The sequence below is a fragment of the Neofelis nebulosa genome, chromosome 6 (assembly GCF_028018385.1).
Source record: "Neofelis nebulosa isolate mNeoNeb1 chromosome 6, mNeoNeb1.pri, whole genome shotgun sequence".
Lineage (NCBI taxonomy): Eukaryota > Metazoa > Chordata > Mammalia > Carnivora > Felidae > Neofelis > Neofelis nebulosa.
This window is the reverse complement of record NC_080787.1, coordinates 120,530,066-120,556,953: the sequence shown is the minus strand read 5'-3', so window position 1 is coordinate 120,556,953 and position 26,888 is coordinate 120,530,066. Positions and strand designations below refer to the sequence as shown.

General features: G+C 36.5%; 1 protein-coding gene across 3 annotated transcripts in view; it reads right to left on the bottom strand.

Annotated features, from left to right (window-relative positions):
• Nucleotides 1-729: 729 nt before the first annotated feature.
• The window catches only part of LAMA2 (laminin subunit alpha 2), a 619,529-nt gene continuing 593,370 nt past the window's right edge, over nt 730-26,888 (bottom strand). For all 3 annotated transcript variants that reach the window (XM_058735217.1, XM_058735218.1, XM_058735219.1), the window contains 5 exons: nt 26,259-26,414; nt 17,648-17,801; nt 15,215-15,345; nt 13,075-13,297; nt 730-5,671 (listed from right to left, as the gene is read on the bottom strand). In XM_058735217.1, coding sequence (XP_058591200.1) covers nt 5,514-5,671; nt 13,075-13,297; nt 15,215-15,345; nt 17,648-17,801; nt 26,259-26,414 — 822 coding nt within the window. In that variant the 3' untranslated portion in view covers nt 730-5,513. The remainder of the gene's footprint in view (nt 5,672-13,074; nt 13,298-15,214; nt 15,346-17,647; nt 17,802-26,258; nt 26,415-26,888) is intronic.

The following is a 26,888-nucleotide window of genomic DNA, read 5'->3' as shown; positions in this document are numbered from 1 at the left end:
ATAGCTTCTATGCATTTCAAGTAAGCCAATCCAAAATATACTCTCCAAATTTGGTCAATCTATTCAGATATGTCTTTTGTGTGTTTTAGCAGTCAATTGGATTTCTGTTATATGTAAGATAATGGCTTTATTAGGAAATATTATATAATTATACAAAATCTTAATATGTGGATCTAATTGTTTTTAAGTCTTTGACTTATGTATTTCATAAGTAACAAAATGATTAAAAGAGTGTATGCATGTCTTTATGATTAGATGTTATACACAAGAGTTTGAGTGTCAAAAGTTTAGACCACACTTCTGTAAAGGAATTTAAAAGTCAATAGTTTATTTGGCCACAATCTCCCAGTTTCAACATTACCACATCCCTAAGACTGTGTGTGTGTGTGTGTGTGTGTGTGTGTGTGTTGTGTGTAAAAGTGGAGGCTGGAGTAGCCGGGGAGAGAAATTACCAAGAAAAAGTGAAATAAAAAGCTGTAATTCTTAAGCTTTTTTTCATCTTAACATTATTTTAAATTTCTAAAATAATATTTACTTCACAAGAAATGCGGCAATGAAAACATAACGCTTAGGGAATTGAGAAAATTCATTCATAAATGAACTCATTGTGTGACTTGGCTTTTGGTTTTGATTTAAGCTGATCAGATTCATTCCTCCTCGTTCGTTGCCTTCTGCCCTGCTAAAGTATAGTTTTCAAAAGGTTAAATATTTATGACTCGCAGGCAAATATGTTGTGAATACACGTCAAAGATTTTATTTAACTCAATGAGGGAAGAAATAAGATGATGAACTGGTCTAAAGAGCATTTGAGAATCTATACACACACAGACATATACATAAAGGAATATTAAGATAAGATTTCTCAGTTCGATAAAAAATTGTTACCTTCAACCAGACAAAATTTATTTATATTTCTACGTGATGAAAATCTACAAGATACCTTTGACATTATAGAGTTATAAAATAGGACAGTCAACAGAAACTCAAACCCAGTACTGCACTGAAAGAACACCCAGTGATTTCTTTTGTCTAAATTTTGAATTTTTTTTTTGATATCCATACGCTAATACTCTTAATTTTGGTGTGTCCATAGTCCTCTAACTACACTCACTCCCTTGGTGATCTCATCAGTCTTGTGGCTACAAATAACATCAATGTTCTGATGATTCCCATATTTACACTTATAACTCCAGACTCATTATCCAATTGCCTATGGTACAGTGGTCTTAAGTATCTAATGGATAAGTTTAAAATTAATATCTAAAACCAATGACCTGGTTTTCCTATCTGTAAAAGCCCCACTTTGACTACAACCCCCCATCTCCAAATAATGCCTACTCTATTCTTTCAGATGCTTAGAAGTTATCAGTACTTTATTTTCTCATACTCCATAGGCCATCTTCATTTTGCCTTAATTACCTCTTTTGATCCCCTTCACTCACATTTTAAGGTTGGGGGCTAAAAATCAACACGTGAATTCGGAGAAGGGGAGCACAGTTTATGTCATAACACTCTCACTTTGATAGAAACACTAATCTATCTTCAAAATATATCAGAATCTAATTACTCTTCACCACCTCCCATGCTATCACATTTTATATTATTAGGTATGTCCCTGAAGAGGGCTGAGCTCCAGAGAGACAACCTTCCCAAATAAAGCAGGACTTTGATTTGTCCAAGGATAAATTAGTAGTTCTCCAAACATGAAAATACAAACCAGGAAAGCTCTCCAGAGAGTCCATTCTGCTGAAAGGTTCAGTAAGTGGTGGTATTAAGAAGAACACTATTTCTTTGATTTATAATTACTATGTAGCTATTCCTAATATCCCCAAGCACATATAAAAACAACTTCCTCGCTTTAAGTATGTTGTGAATATTCTTTCATTTTTTTAGTCTCAATTTTTTGTGTTCATTTATGTAAGTGATAATGGCCACTGTTCAAAATAATGGATTTCTCTGAAGTACATGTCACTCTAAAGGAATCTGAAATATGTTGATGTTCTATGTGTGTATGTATTTGTGTATTTATGCAGAAAGGCTCTGCGTTATTTTGCTGGGACTTCCATAGCAACGTACCACAGACTAGGTGGCTTACACAGTGGAGATTTATTTTCTCACGATGCTGGAGACTAGATTTCAAGATGTTGGCAGGGTTGGTTTCCTCTAGAGGCCTCTCTCCTGGGCTGGTAGATGGCCATCTTCTCTCTGTGTCTTCACAAGGTCTTTTCTCTGTGTCTTACCCCTTTCTTATAAGGACATCTGTCATGTTGGATTAGGGCTCACCCACATGACTTCATTTTTCCTTAATTACCTCTTTTAAATCCCCTTCTGCAAGTACAGCACATTTTAAGGTATTGGGGGCTAAAACTTCAACACATGAATTTGGAAGAGGGGGGGAGCACAGTTCATGTCATAACACTCTCATTTTGACAATGGGCACACATTTCATGTCACTTAGGTTTCTGGCACAAATGCCCAAGAGTGAGCTTGAGTCACTAACCTGCATATCAAGATTCCAAACAAGAGAATTTCAGGCACAGCCTGGGAGATCCTTTCCCTTCAAGTGCTCATTGGGTCTGAAGTATGTACTAATTTCAGTCAAGCAGATGAGTATAGTACAACAGGTTTGTATTTCTCTCTTGATTCAACAGAGATTAAAAGACATTGAAAAATGCTTTTGCAGTCCTGCATTAGCAGGAAGTCATATCTTTTGCAAGTGGTAGTGAAAGACTATGCTCTGTACTTGGGAAAGCTATTGTATTTTGTTTCCATAATAATTGTAGATACCAATTATATTCCCTAATAATTCAGTAAATATTTCACATAAAATTGAGATTTTTAATTTGTCAAAGTAGTCTTTTCCTCTGTTAAGCAGAAAATCTAGAAGAATTCTGTAGTTGGAGACAATAGGCTAAATCAAAGAAGGAGAAAATAGTTATGATTTTTAAAACCACTAATTGAAACTTTGCCAGTGTTCTAGTGCTTTGGGTCTGAAATCTGCTCAGTTTCTTATATTCCATTGTCAGCTGTGCTCACCATGGTAACTTCAATAAAACTCCCTTCATAAATGTTTTTCTTCTGAAGTGCAAAGCACCTTCTTAAAGAAGGTTGACAACCTGGTAGGAGTGGGTGTTTGAAAAATAAATGAAAAGTATTCTGTCTTCTTCATGATTGCTGTGGGTGGAAGGAGGTGAGGAAATTATTGAGGGGATTAAGGTTGGGTGAAGGAAATGTTTTGCTTTGGGATAAAAATCTGATTATTGAGGTAGAGAATTAAAATATGCCAGAGAAACTTTTCCTGTTCATAAAATTTCCTTATTTCTCATCTTAGAATTTGGACAAGTTTTGTCCATACAAATTCATAATCCACTTTTGAATATGGATTTTGTCTGGGACAAATTTAGCCAATACCTGATTCAGTGAATTCTGCTTGGGTCCAGGTCACCTTTCTTGGGAATATTTTGGAAAACTTAACTAATGTGGGGCTTGAAGCACACATCAACTCTCTCTGCGTTTGTTCCAGTTCCTCCCCCATAAAATAGGGAGGCAGTAGAAACCCAAGTTCTCAGCCTTAGTCACACATTAGAATCAACTGGAGATGTTTAGAAAATGCCACTGCCAGGGCCTTACTCAGAGACTAACGTCTGGGGTGATATACAGCTATAAGAATCTTTTCTTTTTATATGTACCCAAGGCAATTTTAATGTCTAGCAAGAGATGAGAATCACTGTACTTATTGATTTCAAAGGGCCCTTCCAATTCTACCATTCTAAGGCATTCACCTACAAATCGACCTCAACAGGACTTGACTCTGATAGGATTATTAACTGAGTACCTTTGCTTTCAAATTTGTTATATTTCTTTCTGTTGAGGCTTCAGGAAAGAAAGGCATTAACTTTTAATTTAGGAACTTAGCATCTTTATTTCTGTTTATTCACTTATTTTCCAGGTAAGCACAAATCTTGTCAGTGTTCAGTGGAGAAGGAACATCCTCATTTTTAAAACACATTGGTTCTCAGAGAGTTTTATGACTTAAAGATGCCTCAAAAGGCATTAACTTGATTTAATATTATTTTTTTTTTATTTGTGAGGAAATGGCCAAGACAAAGTCAACAACAATAGATTGTTAGAGGACTCTACAACTCTATGACATAGTGGATACTTTCTCTCTTTAGAACAGTGGTTCTCATTCCTGATGGAACTTTAGAGTTGCCTGGGAAGCTTTTTAAAAATATTCATGCCCAGGCTACATCCTAGACTAAATCAAGCTTCCCCAGAAATTCCAAAATGGATCCATGATTGAGATTGCTTGATCTAGAATGAGGTTGTATAGGCAAATGATATCAAGCAACTGGCTAATGGTGAAATGCTGAGTGTATTAGCCATCTCCTTGATTAGAAACAGCACCTTCTTTCCCCTTGTGGATAGCACTGTCAAAAAGGATTATTTTTCTTTTGTTAAAATTACCATGTGAAGGAAGTCTGTTCTTTTACATGTTCGGCGTTATTAGACTACAACTATTTCTACTGAAGATGGCAAATGAAACACTTCCTTCTTAAATTGATGAATAAAATCTAGGTCAGTCTTCTCAAAGACCCCTTTGAAGATGATTGAAAGAGTAGATAAAAGAAGAACTAAACACAGACTTTTTTTTAAGGAAATTAATTTGTTAAATTATCACTCAAAAAGACTCAGCAATGTACTTCTATTAAGTTTCTGGTTTATTGTTTCCTGGTAAATAAAAATGCATTTCAGCATTATTCCTCTGTGATTATGTATACAGTGATATTCACTGAAAATTTAAGGAGCCCATAGTCTCAGTAATATAGTATCAAATGTGTGCTTAATTGTCATTCTGGAGCTTGGTTCTGGTGTCTCCCCAAAGCCTATAAATCATTATCAAACAAGAAAATCAAGTAATTAAGCTCTCTTGCCAGAATCTGATCTATACTCTCTAAATACATGCTCAGCACAAAAAAAGTATTCATTCATATGGCTAGTTAAACTCTCTAATAATAAACCTACATCAGGGAAATGATTTGCTAATGCTTTCTCAAACATAGGGAGTAAGGAGCTGATTTCCTCCCAAACATGCCAAATCCATTGTTGTTTTCAGTGGCCTGAACAGAAAGCCAAAGATGATGTACATGGAAAAGGATGAAAAAAGTTTTAATAGGAGTTAATAAAAACAATCAAAAAGTTGCATTCACAAATTACATCTCAGCTTTTCTTGAGATGACTTCAAGGCATGTTGCAAATTCAATAATTTATGGTCAGTTGCCTTTCATCTTTAAAATCACACAAAACAAGCAATTATTTAGAATGAAATAATTGGTTTAATATTCATGGACTTAAGTTGAATTTAAAGTCGGTCTGGGCTCTGAATCAGCACCATGAGTACAGAAATAATTCAATATACATGCACAAATTAGTTTTAATAACATATATAGGTAAGATATATTTCTTTTACTTGATATACTTATTTTGAAGGGCCTTTCTTGGAGTTAAACCTATTAGTTGGCTGGGCATGATACAGGTTGAACGCCCCATAGTTCCAGGGCCTTGGCAAAATTGACCTCCAGTGGCTTGCCTGTGCCTTTCGTGAGCCTCAGAGATCGGATGCAACCTCGGAACCTAATGTTGGTTGTCAGGCCAAACTGATTGAGGCCATCTGAAAAAGAAAGCAAAAAAGACTCAGTTTTTAAATGTGGCTTCCATGTTAAAGGTATTTTTAAAGTTTAATTCCAGTGTAATTAACACACTGTATTGCATTATTTTCAGGTGTAAAATACAGTGATTCAAGAATTCCATCTACAACTCAGCGCTCATCAAGACAGGTGTGCTCTCAGTCCCGTTTACCTGCTTCATCCATCCTTCCACCCACCTCCTCTCTGGGAACCATCTGCTCTCTATAGTTAACAATCGGTATTTCTGGTTTTTGGTTTTTGTTTTTTGGTTTGTCTTTCTTTCTTTTCCCCCCTTTGTTCATTTGTTTTATTTCTTAAATTCCACATATAAGTGAAATCATATGCTATTTGTCTTTCTCTCACTGGCTCATTTCACTTAGCATTATACCGTCTGATCTATCTGTTGCAAATGACAGGATTTTATTCTTTTTATGGCTGAATAATATTCCATTGTATGTATGTGTGTATATGTGTGTGTATATACACATATACACACATACATACCACATCTTCTTTATTCATCTATTGATAGCCATTTACCTGCTTCCATAGTTTGGCTATTGTAAATAATGCTGCAATAAACATAGGGGTGCATATATCCCTTCAAATTAGTATATTTTGTGTTTGAGTATATACCCAGTAGTGTGATTATTGGATCATAAGGTAATTCCATTTTTAATTTTTTGAAGAACCTTCATACTTTTTCAGTGGCCACACCAGTCTGCATTCCCACCAACAGTACACAAAGGTTCCTTTTATTTCACATCTTCTCCAACTCTTGTTGTTTCTTGTTTTTTAATTTTAGCCATTCTGACAGTGTGAGGTGATATCTCATTGTGGTTTTGATTTGCATTACCCTGGTGATGAGTGATATTAAGCATCTTTTCATGTGTCTGTTGGCCATCTGTATGTCTTGTTTAGAGAAATGTCTGTTCATGTCTTCTGCCCATTTTTTATTGGATTATTTGATTTTTGGGTGTTGAGTTATATTGGTTCTTTATATATTTTAAATACTAACTTTGTATCAGATATATCATTTGCAAATACCTTCTCCCATTCAGTAGGCTGTCTTTTAGTTCTGTTGGTTGTTTCCTTTGCTGTGCAGAAGCTTTTTATTTTGATGTAATCATAATAGTTTATTTTTGCTGTTGTTTCCTTTGCCTCAGGAGACACATCTAGAAAGATGTTGTTATGGCCCATGTCAGAGAAATTACTGTCTGTGCTCTCTTCTAGGATTTTAACGTTTCAGATCTTATATTTAAGTCCTTAGTCCATTTTGAGTTTTTTTTTTTTTTTTTTGCGTGTGTGCATGGTGTAAGAAAGTGGTCCAGTTTGACTCTTTTGCATGTAGCTGCCCAGTTTTCTTAATACTATTTGTTGAAGAGACTTTTTGCTACTGCATATTCTTGCCTCTTTTGTCAAATATGAATTGTGGGTTTATTTCTAGGCTTTCTATTCTGTTCTATTTTCTACATGTTTCTGTGCCAGTAGCATACTGGTTTGATTATTACAGGTTTGTAATATTACTTGAAATCTGAAATTGTGATACCTCCAGTTTCGTGTTTCTTTTTTAAGATTGTTTTGGCTATTTGGAGTCTTTTATGCTTTGACACAAATTTTAGGATTGTTGCAGTGGCTGGTGGGGCATGTGACTCTTGATCTCAGGGTTGTGAGTCTGAGCCCCACACTGGGTGTGGAGATTACTGACAAATAAAATCTTTTTTTAAAAAAAAAAATTAGGATTGTTTGTTCTAGTTCTGTGGAAAATGCAGTTAGCATTTTGATAGGGATTGTTTCAATCTGATGATTGCTTTGGGTAGTATGGACGTTTTAACACTACTTGACCTTCCAATCCATGAGCATGGAATGTCCATTTGTTTGTGTCATCTTCAATTTCTTTCATCAGTGTTTTATAGTTTTCAGAGTATAGGTCTTTCTCCTCCTTGGTTATGTTTATTCCTAGGTATATATTTTCTTGGTGCTTGTACATGGGGTTGTTTTCTTAATTTCTCTTTCTGCTGCTCATTAATTGTGTATCGAAATGCAACAGATATCTGTACATTGATTTTGTATTGCAACCTTACTGAATTCCTTTATCAGTTATAGTAGGATTTTTTTTTCTTTCTTTTTTTTTTTTTTTTGGTGAAATTTAGGGTTTTCTATATATAGGTATCATGTCATCAAATAGTGAAAATTTTACTTCTTCCTTACCAATTTGGATGAATTTTATTCTTTTTTTTTTTTTTTTTTTTCAAATCTAATTGCAATGGCTAGGACTTCCAGTACTATATTGAAGAAAAGTAATGAGAGTGGACAATTTAGTCTTGTTTTTGACCTTAGTGGAAAATCTCTCAGTTTTTCACCATTGAGTACGATGTTAACTGTGGGGTTTTCATACATGGTCTCTATGAACCTACTTTTGTGGTATGTTCCTCTAAACCTACTTTGTTGAGGCTTTTCATCATGAATGAATATTGTACTTTGTCAAATGCTTTTTCTGCATCTGTTGAAATGATCATATAGTTTTTACCCCTTCCTACTTGATCGTGGTGAATGATTTTTAAAAATGTATTCTTGGATTCAGTTTGCTAGTATTTTGTTGAGAATTTTTGCATCTAATTTCATCAGATATACTGGCCTGTAGTTTTTTCTCTCTTTTGTAGAATCTTATTCTGGTTTTGGTAATGCTGGCCTCATAGAATTAAATTGGAAGCTTTCCTTCCTCTTCTGTTTTTCAAGTTTGAGAAGACCGTGTATTGATTCTTCTTTAAATATTTGGTAGACTTCACTTGTGAAGCTATCTGGTCCTGGACTTGTGTTTGTTGGGAGTTTTTTGATTATTGATTCAATTTCATTTCTAGTAATTGGTCTGTTCAAATTTTCTCTTTCTTCCTGACTCACTTTTGGGAGGTTATATGTTTCTAGGAATTTATCCATTTCCTCTAGGTTATCCAATTTGTTTTCATATAATCTTAGTATTATTTTATAATCCTTGGTATTTGTGTGGTGTGGGTTATTTCTCCTCTTTCATTTCTGGCTTTGAGTTCTCTCTCCCTTTTTTTTCTTTGAGTCTAGCTAGATGTTTATCAATTTCGTTGATCTTTTCAAAGAACTAGCTCCTGCTTTCATTGATCTTTTTTTTTTTTTTTTGGTTTGTTGTTTCTATTTCATTTATTTTTGTGTTAATTTCTATTATTTCTTCTGCTGTTTTTAGGTTTGTTGTTCTTTTTCTAGTTTCTTTAGGTGTAAGGTTACATTGTTTGAGTTTTTTGTTTTGTTTTGTTTTTTTGCTTTTTGATGTAGGCCTGTATTGTTGTAAACTTCCCTCTCACAACCAACTTGCTGCATCCCAAAGATTTTGGACCATTGAGTTTTCATTTGTTACCATGTATTTTTAAAATTTTTTATTTGATTTCTTGGTTGACAAATTTATTGTTTAGTAGCGTATTATTTAATCTCCATGTATTTGTGTTTTTTCCAAATTTTTTCTTGTGGTTGATTCCTAGTTCCATTGTATTTGGGTCAGAAAAGTATGTCTGTGACCTTTTTAAATTTGTTGAGACTTGTTTTGTGGCCTAATATGTGACATACTGTGGCGAATGTTCCATGTGCACTTAAAAAAATGGTATTCTGCTGTTTTAAGATGGAATGTTCTGGATCTATCTGTTAAATGCCTCTGGTCCAGTATGTCATTCAAAGCCACCCTTTCCTTATTGATTTTCTGTTTGGATAATCTGTCTATTGATGAAAATGGGGTGTTAAAAAGGGGTGTTACTGTACTATTAGTTTCTTTATACTTGTTAGCTTTTTAAATTTTTGTTATTTGGGTGCTTCCATATTGGGTGCATAGATATTCACCACTGTTACATCATTTTGTTGGATTTTTCCCTTTATTATTATGTAGTGTCCTTTTTTGCCTCTTGTTAAAGTCTTTGTTTCAAAGTCTATTTTCCCTGATGTAAGTATTGCCACCCTGGCAATACTTTTCATGTCTATTTGCATGATAAATATTTCTCCATCCCCCACTTTCAATCTGCAGATGTCTGTTGGTCTCAAAAGAGTCTCTTGTAGCCAGAATATAGATGGGTTTTGCTTTTTTAACCATTCAGATAGCCTATGTCTTTTGAATGGAGCATGTAGTCCATTTACATTCAAAGTATGTATTGATAGGCATGAATTTATTGCCATTTTGTTATTTTTTTTGTGGTTGCTTTTGTAGAGCTTCTCTGTTCCTTTCTTCTCTTGCTCTCTTCTCTCAAGTTGGCTTTCCTTAGTGATACACTGGATTCCTTTCTCTTAATATTTTGCATTATTTGTTACTGGTTTTTGATTTGGGGTTACCAGTAGGTTCGTATATAACATCATCTGCCTATGGCAGTTTGTATTAAATTGATGGTCGCTTAAGTTTAAACCAATTTTTTTACCTCTCCCCGCCCCACACCCCCCAAAAAAACTACATTTTAGGTATATGGTGTCATACTTTACATCCTTTTATTTTATGAGTCCATTGACTGGTATTTTTTACAGATACACTGATTTTTGCTGCTTTCGTGCTTTTTGTCATTTTAATTACTATGTGTTTTGGTGTGGACCTCCTTGTGTTCATTTTGTTGGGGGATTTTTGTGCCTCCTGGATCTGACTTTCTGTTTCCTTCCCCAGGTTTGAGAAGTTTTCAGTTATTCAGTCTTCAAGTAAATGCTCTGCCCCCTTTTCTCTCTCTTCTTCTTCTGGGATCCCTATAACGTGAATGCCATTACTTTTGACGGAGTCACTGAGTTCTCTACGTCTATTGTCATTTTGCCTATTTTTTCCTGTCACCTGCTCAGGTTGATTACTTGCCATTACTCTGTTCTCCAGGTTGCTGATTTGTTCTTCTGCTTCCTCTAATTTGCTATTTATTCTATCTAGTGTATTCTTAATTTCAATTATTGTATTCTTCACCTCTGATTTTGTTTTTTCTCTCTTTGTTAAGGGTCTCAACATGTTCTCCACTCTTTTTTTCAAGTGCTGTATCTTTATGATAATTACTTCAAATTCTCTTTTATGGATATGACTTATTTATGTTTCACTTCGGTCTCTTGCTGTAATTTTGTCTTGTTCTTTCATTTAGGACATTTTCCTCTGTCTCCTCATTTTGTCTGTTTCTGTGTGTTAGGAAAGTCAGCTAAGTCTAATGCCCTTGAAAGTAGTGGGTAGGCACGCACTTTTAATAAGGTCTAGCTGGTCATCTGCCCTGAGAGAACATGTCTCTGCTGCTGTGACCAGGCCAATCCACAAAACGCACATGAGCAAGGTGCCTAGTTTTAGCAAGGTGCCTGCCCTCTCTGGGAGATGGAACAGAGGCCCTGTAAAACATGAGGTAGGGAGATGCAGTATTAGCGAGGTTTGAGCCCGGTTTTCTGAGGGAGGGGATCCACAGCGCCAACATCCAAGCAGGCTGGGCTGGAGGGGGTGGGGCTTGGTCTAAGCAAGTTAAGTAGGGAACAGTTCCTGCAGGTGGCTGTGTGTTTGTGCTGGGGGGCAGGGGAGGGAAATGGTGCTTTCTGGCTTCTTTATTCCTGGGGGAGCCTCCCAGCAATCTCTGTCCCTCTGGGACAGTAAATAACTCCCCTCCCTTATGCCCCAGGTGTTTTTCAAACTGCCACCGCTCTGCTGTTATCTCTGTGGGCTGTTCTTTGTGCTGTCTCTTGAAGGGTGGGGACTCAGTCTCTTACCACCCTTCTGGCTCTCCCAGAGAGAAGTCTGTTGATTTTTAAGGTTCCAGGCTTTAAGTCTTGCTGGCTGTAAAAGCTCACAAAATTTGGCCCCTCCTGTTTTCAAAGCCAGACGTTCCCGGAATTGCCTTCCCCATGTAGACTCCCCAGTGTGACTCTGTTTCTCTCCCCTCTGCATACCCGTGGCTTCCTCACTTCCACCAAGGGCCTGTGGTCCTTTAACTTCTCATGGAGTCTCTGCCCTTCCTACCTTCTTCCCTGTGGCCTCTTCTCTACATTTTGTTGTGGAATTTTTTCTTCCAGTCTTTTCAGTTCATTTCTGGATTATTTATAATGATAACATGTGTTATCTAGTTGTATCTGTTGGATGAGGTGAGCTTAGAGTCCTCTCTGCCATCTTTGCTGAAAGTTTTTTAAGGCCCTGTTTTAGTCAGCTGTTAGCTTGAGATTAAATTGGAAGCCTGTTTTTTAAGCAAAGTTAGTGATTTTGTGCTTAGCTTCGCTAACAGCTAAACTTGTAAAGTTTCTATGGTTATGTACGCTGAAATTTGGAGAATTGTACATTTTAAGATAGCAAAGAGTTTGGTTTGGAATGAATGAGTTTACAACTCTGATATATTATGGAATTTTATTTAGTGAAACAAATCAATTGATCAAATATTTTACTGAATTAGGATATGGGCTTTCAATGGTGACTTTATTACTTTCTTCATTGTAAAAATACATCCCGAAAGGTTAAGTAGGTTGAAAACTCACACAAAGTATTTTCTTTGTTGAGGAGACACTCCATTCTTTCAGTAGGCCTAGTAAGTGCTAACTAGGATCCCATTTCATAGACTCTAAGTGGAGAAATACATTATCTCCTTCAAAGTACCTTGGAGGGTATCCCGATTGAAGCAGAGGTAGGCCCTTTTCAAACCCAGAAGCAACTTTGGAAAAAGGAGCTCTGAATTGGTCCCCATTTCTCCTAAATCTTTCCCTCCATTAACCACTGCTGAATATATATTTTGCTTGTTTTATTAAGCAGAGGAACTTTACATGGGAATGGCAGTTTCTCTTGCCAACACGCTGAAAGACCATTCCAAGAGTCTGTGTTATTATAGTATTTAAAAAGAGGTGGTTGGGCTATTTCTCATCAAGTTGGGCACTCTTGTTTATGGGCACTTTAGGTAACTCTGTGGTTTATGTGCTCTACTTAATGTGCTGGACAGGGGTTTTGAATGCAGATTTATTGCTTAGATTTCTTTGTAATATAAATGCTATAATAACCTAAGGGGGAAATTAGCTGTGTTTAACCCAATGATTTCCAGAACTTGAGGAAATAAGTTCCATAACAATTTATGATTCCTCTGGTATATTGATTTTCAAAAAATCAGAAAGAACACCAACTCTGACTGTTAAATGCCTCATATCTTTTATAAGCAAATTCATCTCCTCTAGCCCCCATCTCCTCATGAATGAAACTTTGGGGGCTATCATGTAAAGTTCAGCCCCATGTGGCTTATATAAGTAATATGCTCATTTTACACACTGGAAATTTCAGGTGTTATTTATGGGAGTAGATTCTAAAGCTAGGAAGTATACTTAAGCACACGTTCTTGGACATATTTATAGAAATATATAAATATTTTAAATCCACTAACAAATTCTTGCTGGGGTAGATAAGGCTCACCTGGGAATCCTCCAACAAACACGGGGTCATTTGTATCAGCTGATGTAGATGCCTGGTTGGGGCTCTGGGCTACCACCTGGTTCCCATCTACCGTCAGCTCAATGCGGTGTTTGATCTTGTTGGCTGTGACTTTATGCCATTGTCCATCACACAAATGCCCAGGGATCCCAGCATCATAGACAGCAGTGAATCGGCCGGCACCATTGTCCACATGAAACATAAGCTAGAAAATAGGAAATTGAACAGTCACAGATGGTTTCATTAGAAACGTTTCATGATGGTTTGCATAGCAAAAATTGTTATGTCTCTAGGAAAAAGGCATCGGCTGGAATAGAAATGAACATATCTGAGGCATTTTAAAAATTAAAAAAAAATCTTGACAGAAATTAAAACACAGATTTAATGACCAGGAATCACAAAATATGTTCTTTGGAGCAAGATGTGTGAGACGAGTAATAATTCTGCTTTCAGAAAATGTGATATATGAGTCTAAGTGATAAAAAATAAAAAAGAACCTCATATACACAGGGACAAATTCTACCACAGATCTTTATAGAGTATGAGAGTTCTTAGTGAACCTTTATAAAATTTCTTAAAAGATGTTTAGAGTAATTCATTAATTTGATTTACAAATTCATTTTAGAGGATTATTGGTTTTGCAAAATGTAAGCTTTTGAGGTTTTAATTGTATGTATTCTTTTTTTTTCCTTCATGGATTCCATTTTATATGCAGGATTGCGAATAACATAAATTACTTTTTTGGGCAAGCTTCATGTCACAGGTGCCAGAGACTTTCAGCCAGAAGGCCAGTTAAATTCTTAACAATGTAGAACTTAGATTGGAAGTTCATGTCTAAATGAGAAAAACCTGTTTTCAGTAACATGGAACAGTCCCTGAAATTTGAGATGACAGAATTCTTTTGAAGCTGAGGAAGAAAAGAAACATATTGAAACACTGAAAACAGTCAGTCTTGCAACACGTTTGACAAGGTAAAAGAAAAGACACGGGGTTTTTAAAAAGATGAAAAACTGCAATAGGTGAAAAGTTTGTAAACTGAACAGGGATGTAAAAACAAAACAAAACAAAACCTTAAGGTTTTACTCTATTGGGTGGAGTTTGTAAGAGCAGGACTTGGTGAGAAATACACATACATTGTAATGGAACTTGATACTCTGACAAGTTGATAGTAACTGGTTAAAAGCAGGCGATGAAATGAAGCGAACTCCAACAAGATGTAGCGAACGTGCTTGAAAATCTGGCAAAGCCATGAGTTGTTGCTTGTCTGTTCCCCCTTTCCTGCCTCTGTACTCCTGGATCTTTTTGCTTTATTGCCTTTGAGGATGGTTTGAAGATAGGAGGGAGAGTCTTGAGGTCACACTGTGGTCTTTCTTCTTGGGAGGCAGCAGCAGTATACAAGTGGACATATGAACAGGGGTGAAGCATGAGTCCTATTTAAGAGCCGGACAGAAAACTTGGGCGACTCCTTGCTCTGCCTGCCTCTCTTTACCTGCTGCCTGCAGTACAAAGTATATACACAGGTCATCTTGCGGCAGGTTGCTGTTCATAGGCAGGGAGGGACGGGAGAGGTGTTTGGAATTAGCTTATCCATTGTAAGCAAATTGGCAAAATAGATTATGTTGATTGAAATTCAGTATAAATCAGTACTTTTTTGAAATGGTATCTAGATGATTTTTAAATAGAAATTGAGAAACTGATGTGTCAGTTGGCCATCTTGACTTCTGAGATGTGCCTACTGTGGTATAAGAGGCAAACACTGATTTTAGACAATCCAGGCCCCCTCCTCTTTTTCCCATTGGAATCTACAGTTTTACATACAGTGTATTCACAAAGAGGATATCAGTGTACTTTTAGCAACAAGTAAGAGCTTGAGATCTAAAACTATTTGGCCCATATGTGTCAACACAATTGGCTTACTGTAGAATTAGCACACTTAAAGCTTACACTGGTCTACAGAATAAGTGTGTTGAAAACACACATTAGAGATAATCTAGATAGATGGAAAGATACAATCTAGCTTTCTCCCAACAAAGAATACAGCAAGGCTTCACAATGTAGATGTTCTCCATATGAACAACAATATCATGAGGAAATCAGAAATAGGTAGACAGCTGACACTCACCTTTTCATCAATCATTTCGACACCCATTCCATCCATTTTCTGGCTGCTGATTCCTAGAAGAACTCCAGTGGTTCTAGTTGTGCGGAATTCAAATTCTACAAGAAGGTCCAATCCCACTTTGAACCCATCAACTGTAAAATGAAGATTAAAAAAAAAAATGTGGATTAGAGTTTAGGGATTGTTGATTCAAGTTTGTACAATGCAATGGTTTAGATCTCAATTCAGATATTCGTCAATTATAATAAGTTCCAGACTCTCCTATGGCCTATATTTCCACCATCGTATCATGTAACACTTTAAAGTTATTGCTTATTTTCTTGGTTGTCTTCCCTCCTAGCATGTAAATTCTGTGAGGGCAGTTTTATTACTGTGCCTACCAAGGTGTCTGGCACGCAGGGAAGTTTAATACATAGTTGTTGAATAATTAAATGGATGAACACACACGGAGATTGGCTCAAAGAATCCCATAGCAATGCATGGTTCTATTGGAAGTCTTCCTGTTGGATTAGGTCAAGCATTTCAATGATTATTCAGTAAGATTTTACTAGGCTGCTCTAAGATTACTGTTTCCATTTTTTTTTTTTAATAAAGAAAGGAACTGTAAGCATGATTTTGAAAGAGAAGATTCTGGGACATAACTAGGTTTTTCCAGTTCATCCAAGTAAGTTTTTTGTATAATTTCCTATATTTGATTCATTGATTTAATCTTTTAGGAAGTATTTAAGACATGCCTCTTAGAAACAAAGCCATTCAATATGAACAGACCTAGAAAATATCAACTGCATGGAGTATTAGAGAAGAACTACAGAAATTTTATGCATGTCTTCTATTTATTAAGAAATAAATGCTATTTGTAATCACAGTTGCCTCCAATGAAGGGTAGTGTCTATTATGTGAAAAACGTATTGTTCTGAGAACCTTGATGGGTTGGGATGTGCAAAGGTGGGTTTAGAGCAGATTTTAAGAGAAAAAGAAGCTGAATTGTCCTGCAAAATAAAACAAAGTGCTTGTTTTTGTCCCTGAAAGGGAGAAGTGAGAAGAAAGGCACAACATGAAACAGTTCAGCGGAAGACGGAGTGAATTGGCCAGTAAAAACCACAGTGATCAGGTGGCTGAAGAGGTTTTAAGGACAAAGATGTCAAAGGTTTAATTGAAGCTGTATGTTTTACAATGATGAAACCTTCTCTAATCATCCAAGTCTTATAAAGATTGCATTACACTGTCTGTTGAAGGGATGGGAGGAGTTGTTGGAAATTGGGGAAGTGGCTAATTTTCTGGTCCAGTTTGATCCAGATTTATGAAAAAAAAAAAAAAGAGCCCAGGCAGAATAGCAAGTCAATAAATTAACTGCAGACGCTGAAGCTTGCCATCAAATTTGACCAAGAGATTGTTAGCCATCTGTGAATTTGAAGAAATCTTGGGGAAGGCTTTGGGTTTTCTCTGCACATGGAATGTAGGGCTCATCATAACCACCAATATTTTAATGTTTAACAAAACCTGTGTTTATCTGTTTTCTGCCTCAGCTATAGGTGAAGTTTCCAAATTACGCTTTGTCTGAGGGCTCTGGCCTTCCATCTCTGAAAACCTTTGTATGTGAGCATTTATCTCACCTTTTAAATCCTAGCTCAAATGTCAATTTTCCCATAAAGGCTTTCCTGATTTCCCCAACCAAAATTAATGTTTCTTCTAAATATCCACAGAACCTTGCTTGTATATCTTTTGTAGTTTTAAATCATATGTACTTGACTTGTGATTTCTGAGCGCACTGAATCTTACCTATTAATAGTATATTTTTTGAAAAAAGAAACATTTACTTCTGTTCCCCATGATAACTTCTATACATTATGTGCTCATTAATTTTTTTCTAACTCTAGGACTGAACAGTCCATCTTAAAGTATGTTAAGGTCTTTTTTGTTGTTATATATTTTATATTTTTCTTTCCAAATTGTACATTTACTATCAGTGATCCAGACCTGCTCTGGAAGTGCTCATTAGTAAGGGACAGATGCCTAAAGTCAGGAAAAAGTGCCAATCGTCATCACCATCGATGAGAAATGGGTACCAGTATGTGTCTGTCATAGGTGTGAGTGGGAGCTCATGACATGGAGTATTAAAAGAAGTTGAAGAGAGGAAGAAAGAAAAATGCTACCTCGCCTTCAGAAAGGTAGACAGGGAAAACTGAAAAGTAGATAAATTACATGTATAAACATATGGTCCTTCTTGTAGAATTACACTTATTTTTTCTATTAAATCTTCTCACAATAAGACACATTAATCTTTAAGAGACTTTTTGTTATTACTACTATCCGTTTTTATTTCTGGTTTAAGTGTACTAATTTAGGAAATCCAGGACTTTTATTTTTCCATACAAGCCAGAAGTTAATATTTGGACCTATTTAATATTCAACAGGAAGAAAATGGAAGTGCCTCACCTGCTTTGGCAAAACCTGTTCCATCAAAATATGTTCCTTTCTGAGCATTAGCAAAACACGTTCCAACATGGAAACTGGAGGTTGGTTGTTCAAGATCCACAGGGGCCTCCGCCATCTGAAAATTCCTGATGCAGCCATCAATGCTGTAGGTCACCTAAATATTCAGGTCAGACAAAAACAAATAGCAGGTTTTAGCAGAAACTTTGCCTTTATATGGAATTCAGTAATTTGTGGGGATGCTCTGTGCTTGTAATCATCACCCAGTTTCCTTAAGACAGCCCCAAACTACCTAAATCTGTACCATCATCCCAGGCTTCACAAAATGGGCCCACAGAATCCTCTGTTGGCCTCCTCAACTAGGATATATCTAGCCTATATCTAGATTGTTCTGATATTCTAAATAGTGTACATTGCGACTCTCATGGGACCACTGGTTTGGCAGACCTATGTGCCCCATATGAATATCATAACTTTTCATTAGTTCCTTATGCTGGTTCTGGTCCAGGATGGTGATGTAGAAAGAACCTGAACTTACTACCATGGACACACCAAATCTGTACCTATTGATAAAGCAATTCCTCCTTTAGAAGAATTGAGGGCCGACTGAATAGCTTCTGCACAGCAAAATGGCAACCCCTGACCCAATGAACTGCAATGGGAAGGGATAGTACTGAGGGACTGAGAGGAGATTCATCTGACCTGGGGCACAGAAAAAGAGCAACTAGTATATAAAAGGCCCAGCCCCAGAACCCTGCCAAATGGTGAGGGAGCTGCTGGAACTCTCTGGGTCAGACAGGCTAGTGAGAGCAATGGTTTACTTACTTCCTCCACCTTGATAGCATGGACCACTCCAGGGTCCAGGCACCCCAGCTGGCCTATTGCCTTGTGAGCCCCAGCCCCGTAGCTTATACCAGCGCCAGCTGTCCTAGCAAGGCAACCCCAGAATGGTGCACACTGGGACACCCCTGTTCAGTTCTCCCTACAACTCCAGCCATGACACCAAGGTGACACAGGAACAATGAATGCTGGAACACTCCAGACCCATACTACCTCAGCTCCAGATGGCATTCTGTGGCAACCCTGGCACAGAGCAGTCCAGGACCTCCTGACTGATGCCTGTTTTGGCTCCAGCAGCCCCAGCAGGGGGCTCCCTGCACTGAGTGCCCCATGAACCTCCAGGCCATACATGCCTCAGTTTCAGTTATTACCAGGGTACCCCTTGCAGGGAGCACCCCAGGACACCCCAGCCCACATCCCACTTCAGCTCTAGCCACCCCAGAAGGGCATCCTCTGCAGAAGAGTCCCCAAATACCCCAGCTTATACCCACTTCTGTCCTGCCAGGGTGCCCTCTGCATGGACGGCATTAGGAACCCCTGACTTGCACACACTTCAGTTTTAGCTGTCCTGATAAGGCACCCTCTATGCAGAGAGCCCCAGGACCACCCCAGCACATGCCCAGTTCAGTTCCAGCCAATCTACCAGGCAAGCTCCAGCAGAGAGTGCCCTGTGACCCCCAGCCAGCCAGGAAGTCACCAGGCACACATAGCCTGCACAGGGGATGACCATACCACAAGACTGTTCCTTAAAGTTTAGGAAAAGTAGCTTTTCCACTTAATTCATAGAAACAAACACAAAATCAAGCAAAATGGAGAGACAGAGAAATATATCCCAAACAAAAGGCAAAACTTCAGAAAAAGAACTAAATGAGGGGCACCTGGGTGGCGCAGTCGGTTAAGCGTCCGACTTCAGCCAGGTCACGATCTCGCGGTCCGTGAGTTCGAGCCCCGCGTCAGGCTCTGGGCTGACGGCTCGGAGCCTGGAGCCTGTTTCCGATTCTGTGTCTCCCTCTTTCTCTCTGCCCCTCCCCCGTTCATGCTCTGTCTCTCTCTGTCCCAAAAATAAATTAAAAAAAAAAAAAAAAAAAAAAAGAACTAAATGAAACAGAGATAAGCAATATGCCTAGTAAGGAGTTTAAAATAAATGACTGTAAAGATATTCACTGGACTAGAGAGAAGAGTGGAAGAATTCAGCGAAAACTTCAACAGAGAGATAGAAAATATAAAAAGGAACTAATCAAATTTGAAGAATATAACTGAAATGAAAAATGTGTGAGAGGGAACAGATTACCAGATGTGGAAAAACAGATCAGTAATCTGGAAGATAATAATGGAAAGCACCCAAGCTGAACAGCAAAAAGAAAAAAAAAATAATTTTTTAAAAAGTGAGAAAGAGAGTGAGCATGTGAGAAGGGGAGGGGCAGAGGGAGAGGAGGGAGAGAATCCCAAATAGCTACAGGTTGTGAGCACAGAGCCTGATATAGGGCTTGATCTCATCAACTGTGAGATCATGACCTGAGCTGAAATCAAGAGTTGGATTTTTAACCAACTTAGACACCTAGGCACCTTAAGAAAAAAAAGAATTTTTTTAAAAAAATGAGGATAGGTTAAAGGATCTTTTCGACAACATTAAGAAACAAACATTTACATTATGGGGGTGGCAAAAAACTTCCATAACCTAGAAAAGAAAATAGACTTCCACATTCTAGAAGTACAGATAGTTTCAAACAAAATGAGCCCATGGAAGTCTACACAATGACATATAATAATTAAAATGCCAAAGATTAAATATAGAGAATTTTAAAAGCAGCAAGAGACAAGCAAACAGTTATGTAAGAGGGAAATCCCATCAGGCTAGCCATTGATTTTTTTAGTGAAAACTTTACAGGTTAGAAGAGAGTAGCCTCACATATTCAAAGTATTGAAAGAAAAATAAAACTCACAACCAATAATACTGTACCCAGCGAGATTATCATTCAGAAATGAAGGAGAGATAGTTTCTCAGACCAAAAAAAGTTGAAGGAGATCATCACCACTGAAGTGTCCTTACAAGAAATGTTAAAAGGACTTCTTTAAATAGGTAAGGATATGATTAGATGTCAGAAAATAAAAAGATGTAAAATATGACAACACATACATAAAATGTGGAGAGGGGAGTGAAAATGTTTCTCAGTATGTGTTTGAATTTAAATGACCATCAGTGTAGACTGCTATATCCTTAGGATGTTATATGTGAGCCTCATGGTAACCACAACTCCAAACATTTAATAGATACAAAACAATAAAGAGAAAGAAAGCTATACATAACACTACAGAGTCATCAATCACAAGGGAGCAAAAGAATAAAGGTTCAGAGAAGAACTACAAAAACAACCAGAAAGCAATTAACAAAATAGTAGTAAGTACAAACTTATCAATAATTACATTAAACATAAATGATCTAAATGCTCCAATCAAAAGACAAAATGGTAGAATGGATTAAAAAAAGCAAGATCCATCTATCTGTTATATAAAAGTGACTCACCTCAGACCTAAAGACACAGGCTGAAAGTAAAGGGATAGTAAGAGATATTCCATGCAAATGGCAGCGAGAAAAAAAAGCCAGTGTAGCAGTACCTATATCAGACAAAAAAGACTTTAAAACAAGGAGTGTAACAGAGACAAAGGCATTAAACAATAAGGGATGAACCCAACAAAAGGATATAACAATTATAAATACACACATAAAGTACATAAAGAAGATATTAACAGACATAAAAGGAGAAATTGACAGCCACACAATAATAGTAGGAGACTTTAACACTCCGGTTCCATCAATAAATGCATCATCCGGGATGAAAATCAATAAGGAAATAGCGTCTTTGAACGACACACTAGAGAGATGGACATAACAGATATATACAGAACATTCAATCTCAAGTTAACAGAATACACATTCTTTTTAAGCACACATAGAATATTCTCTAGGATAGATCACAGATTAGGCCACAAAATCCGACTCAATAAATTGAAGAAGACTGACATCATACCGTGTATCTTTTCTGGTCACATGGTATGAAACTAAAAATCAGTCATAACAACAACAAAAAACTGGAAAAACACAAACATGTGGATGCTAAGCAATGATAGTAAACAACCAATAAGTCATTGAAGAAATAAAAAAAAATACATGGGGACAAATGAAAATGAAAACAGACAAGGTGAAATCAGTTCTAAAAGGGAAATTTATATTAACTTATAGGCCTACCTCAAGAAACAAGAACACTCTCAAATAAATAATCTAACTTTACACATAAAGGAACTAGAAAAGAACAGACAAAACCAAATGTGAGTAGAAGGAAGGAAATAATAAAGATCAGAGCAGAAATAAATGAAAGAGACAAAACAATAGAAAAGATCAATGAAACCAAGAACTGGTTTTTTAAAAGATAAACAAAATTGAGAAACCTTTAGCCGGATATATCAGGGGAAAAAAACACCCAAATAAATAAAATCAAAGATGGAAGATAACCACCACCACCACAGAAATACAAAGGATTATGAGAGACTACTATGAAAAATTATATGCCAACAAATTGGACAATCTAGAGAAATGATTCATTCCTAGAAACCTACAATCTTCCAAAACTGAATCAAGAAGAAATAGAAAGTCTGGACACATAAATTGATAGTAACAAAATTGAATGGGCAATCACAAAACTACCAACAAACTAAAGTCTTAAACCAGGTGGCTTCATAGTCAAATTCTACCAAACATTTAAAGAAGAGTTAATACTTATTTACTTTAAACTAGTCTAAAAAGTAGAAGAGGAAGGAAAGCTTTCAAATACATTCTATGAGGCCAGCATTACTATGATACCTAAACTGGACAAAGATGCCACAAAATAAGAAAACTACAGGCCAATATGTCTGATGAATATAAATGCAAAAATCCTTAACAAAATATTAACAAACCACATTCCACAATATATTAAAAATGTGATCAAGTAGGACTTATTCTGGGGATGCAAAATAGTTCAACATTCAAAAATCAACAAGATACATCGCATTGAACACAATGGAGAGCAAAAATCATACAAAAATCATCTCAATAGATGCAGAAAAAACATTCGATAAAGCTCAACATCTGTTGATAAAACCATTCAACAAGGTGGGTTTAGAGGGAACATACCTCAACATAGTAAAGGCAATATGTGAAAAAGCCAGAGCTAACATTATACAGAAGGTGAAAAACTGAGAGCTTTCCTCTAAGATCCAGAACAAGATGAGGAAGTCTATTCTTGATACTTTTATTCAACATAGTACTGAAAATCCTAGCTGCAGCAATCAAGCAAGAAATAAAAGGTATCCAAATTGGTAAGGAAGAACTTAAACAGTCACTATTTGCAAATAACATGATAATACATAGAAAAACCTTAAAGACTCCACCAAAAAACTACTAGAAGAAAGAATGAATTCAGTAAAATTGCAGAATACAAAATTAATACCCAGTAATTGATAGAATTTCTATATACTAATAACAAAGTAAGAGAAAGGGAAATTTAGAAAACAATTCCATTTACAATTGTACTGAAAAGAATAAAATCCCTAGAAATAAACTTAACTAAGGAGGTGAAAGACCTATACTCAGAAAACTGTAATAATCCGATGAAAGAAATTGAAGATGACATAAATGGAAAGATATTCCATGTTCATGGATTTGAACAATTAATATTGTTACATAAATATTGTTAAAGTAATCTACAGATTCAATGCAATCCCTGTCAAAATACCAAAAGCATTTTTCACAAAACTAGGACAAATAATACTAAAATTTACTGAAATAGCCAAAGCGTTCTTAAGAAGGAAGAAGCTGGAGGTAACACAATTCTAGATTTCAAGGATACTATAAAGCCTTAATAATCAAAATTATGATACTAGCTCAACACAGACACACAGATCAATGGAAAAAATAGAGATCCCAGAAATAAACCCACACTTATATGGTCATTTAATCTACAACAAACAAGGTAAGAATATACAATGCGGAAAAGACTGTTTTTTTTAACATGTGCTGGGAAAGCTGGACAACTACATGTAAAAGAATGACACTGGACCACTTTCTTACCACCATACACGAAAATAAACTCAAAATGGATTAAAGACCTAAATGTGGGGGGCGCCTGCATGGCTCAGTTGGTTGTGTCCGACTCTTGATTTCGGTTCAGGTCATGAGTTCGAGCACCACATCCAGCTCTGGGCTGACAGTGTGGAGCCTGCCTTGGATTCTTTCTGCCCCCTCTCTCTGCCTCTTTCTCTCAAATAAATATTAAAAAAAAAAAAAAAGACCTAAATGTGATACGTGAAACCATAAAACTCCTAGAAGAAAACATCAGCAGTAATTCCTTTGACCCTGGCCTTAACAACATTGTTCTAGACATGTCTCCTCAAGCAGGGAAACAAAAGCAAAAATAAACTATTGGGACAACATAAAAAGTTTCTGCACAGCAAAGGAAACTATCAAGAAAACAAGGCAACCTACTGAATGGGAGAAGATATTTGCAAATGACATATCCAATGAGGGGTTTACATCCAAAATGTATAAAGAACTTATACAACTCAACACCAAAAATAACCCAACTAAAAAATGGGCAGAGTATATGAATAGACATCTTCCAAAGAAGACATACAGATGGCTAACAGACACATGAAACGATGCTGAACATCATTAATCATTAGGGCAATATAAATCAAAACCACAATGAGATATCTTCTTACATTCTCAGAAAGGCTAGCATCAAGAAGACAAGAAATAACAAGTTTCTGTGAGAATATGAAGAAAACGGAAACTTTATACACTACTGTGAACAAGGGGAATGAAAACTGATACAGCCACTGTGGAAAACAGTATGGAGGTTCCTCAAAAAAATTAAAAATAGAACTACCATATGATTCAATAATCCCACTACTGGGTATTTACCCAAAGAAAATGAAAACACTAACTTGAAAAGATACATGTTCCTCTATGTTTAATGCAGAATGATTTACAACTGCCAAGATAAGGAAGCAAAGTAAGTATCCAAATGGACGAATGGGTAAAGAACACGGTATTTATATGCAATGGAATATTACTGAGCCATAAAATAGTGAGATCTTGCCATTTGTAACAACATGGATGGACATAGAGGGTGTTATGCCAAATGTAGTAAGGTAGAGAAGACAAATACTATATGATTTCACTTATATGTAGAATCTAAAACACACGCGCACACACGCACACACACACACAACACAACAAAACCAAAAACAAATGAATGAACAAACAAAAACCAGAAACAGACTCATAATTACAGAGAACAAGTTGATGGTTGCCAGAGGGGTGGAGGTGGGGGGATGGGCAAAATGGGTGAAGGGGAGTGGAAGGTATAGACATCCAGGTATGGAATGAGTAAGTCATGCAAATAAAAGCTATAGCATAGGGAATACAGTCCGTAGTATTGTAATAGGATTGTATAGTGACAGGTGTAGCTACACTTGCAGTGAGCACAACATAATGTATAAATTTGACGAATTACTATGTATACTTGAAACTAATGTGACATTGTGTCAACTGTATAATTAAAAAAATAATTAGTCCCTTATGTTTTTATTTCATGTTTCTATTAATAGTTTATTAGTTTAATAGTTTATTAACCTTACTATCTCTATATACATTCCATCATAATCTAATTTTAAGTTCTATTTGAAAAGATAATTAAATTTGGCTTAGTGTTTCTTCCTTATGAAAATCTAATGGAAGCTTTGGACTCGTTCCCAAGAAAATGTACATACACTTGAAAGTTTGCATGATGCGTTTAGAATTTAGGGACTGTACACATAATTCAATCATACTCTGCTCCCTTATATTTCATCTGGTTTTAGGGACACAAGTTAATCACTCTTGTCATTTTCCAGAGACTCTCATTGTGATAGGTTTAGGTATCATATCTGATAGCTATGAAAGGAACGTAATACTGATCACCCACAAGAGGAACCAAAGGCTGAGAATTAAACAATGATGATGAACAGTTGTGTTTGATGAAGAATAGCTCTGCGTTATCATGTGTTCTAATTTGAGTATAGAAATGTAACACATTTCTTTGTGATACATTCTCTAAAAACATGGATCCCCTATAGTTCTTACAATAGTGCTTTCCAAAGGAAATGAGGACACATGGTCTGACAAAAAATTATTTTGTGATTACTGACTTATAAAATTGTGAGGACTTTAAATTTGGAATCCTATACTGTACTCTATATACTGTAGTTCAGTACTGGACAACTATACTGTAAATATTGCAATCTCTCCATATTTGCAAAATCTCTAGTCCTGAAACAACGTCGTCAATATTATCTTCCTTGTTTTCCAGTGCTTTCTATATGCTTAGTACTCTTCCAAGGACTTTAAATATATTACCTCATTTAATTTTTGCAATAACCTTGTTTCTTTGGTATTATTATCCTATTTTACAAAAGAGGGAACTTTGTCAAAGAAACATTAAGTAATTTGCTCCAGACCACACTAGTTAAGTAGGTACCCAAACGGGGAGAGTCTGGCTCTAGGGTCCATGTGCTGTTTTGTGGTATTATCCCTCATAGTCAAATCAGTCTAGAAAGTCTTCTGTCACTTCTCAGAAAAGATGATTTCCTGTTCACTTACAAGTGGTCATAGGTCAATATGACCTAATAATTCAACGTATGTACATGACCCAGGCAGTTATTTAAGACACAAAAAAATAATTAATTAAATCCTTACTGGACCAATTCTTCGGGTGGTATAGTTGATGGGCAGTCCGCCAACATACAGCATCCCCACAACATCTAGGATATCAGCTTTCTTGGGACTGATGGTTCTGTTGGAAGCATCATCTACATAAATAATTCCTTCTTGCTTAATTCGCATAATCCTAATCTACAAAAAGAAGAGGAGTCATTAAAGCCAATCAAGGATACATTTCAAATGTGCAGAGTGTAAGATGTAAGAACTTTCTGGCTATTCCTCAGGAAAAAGCAAAATAACTTACTGAGTGCCTAATATGTGCTAAGCCCATGAGTGAAACTGAACTCATTTTACACAATATCTCAAACTTCCTCTTTTCAATTACTACCGTCTCCAAGAGTCCAAATCTTCCTAGATGAGTTTTAGATTAAAGACTTTTCTATAGATTGCCAAGTGAGCACATGTATCAAGAGGTATGCATGTTGTCAGGAACCTTGCAGATTAAGGGCCCCGTCATGAATTAAGTGGGCTGCAAAATTCATGTCCAGTTTTAAACATGCATTAGTTTGAGCTAAGCCTGGTCTCCCCAACACAATTTCAGATATGCTACATCCCTCTGCCTAATAGGCACTTTTTGTGCAGAATTGAAGGAAGGGCAGCACATCA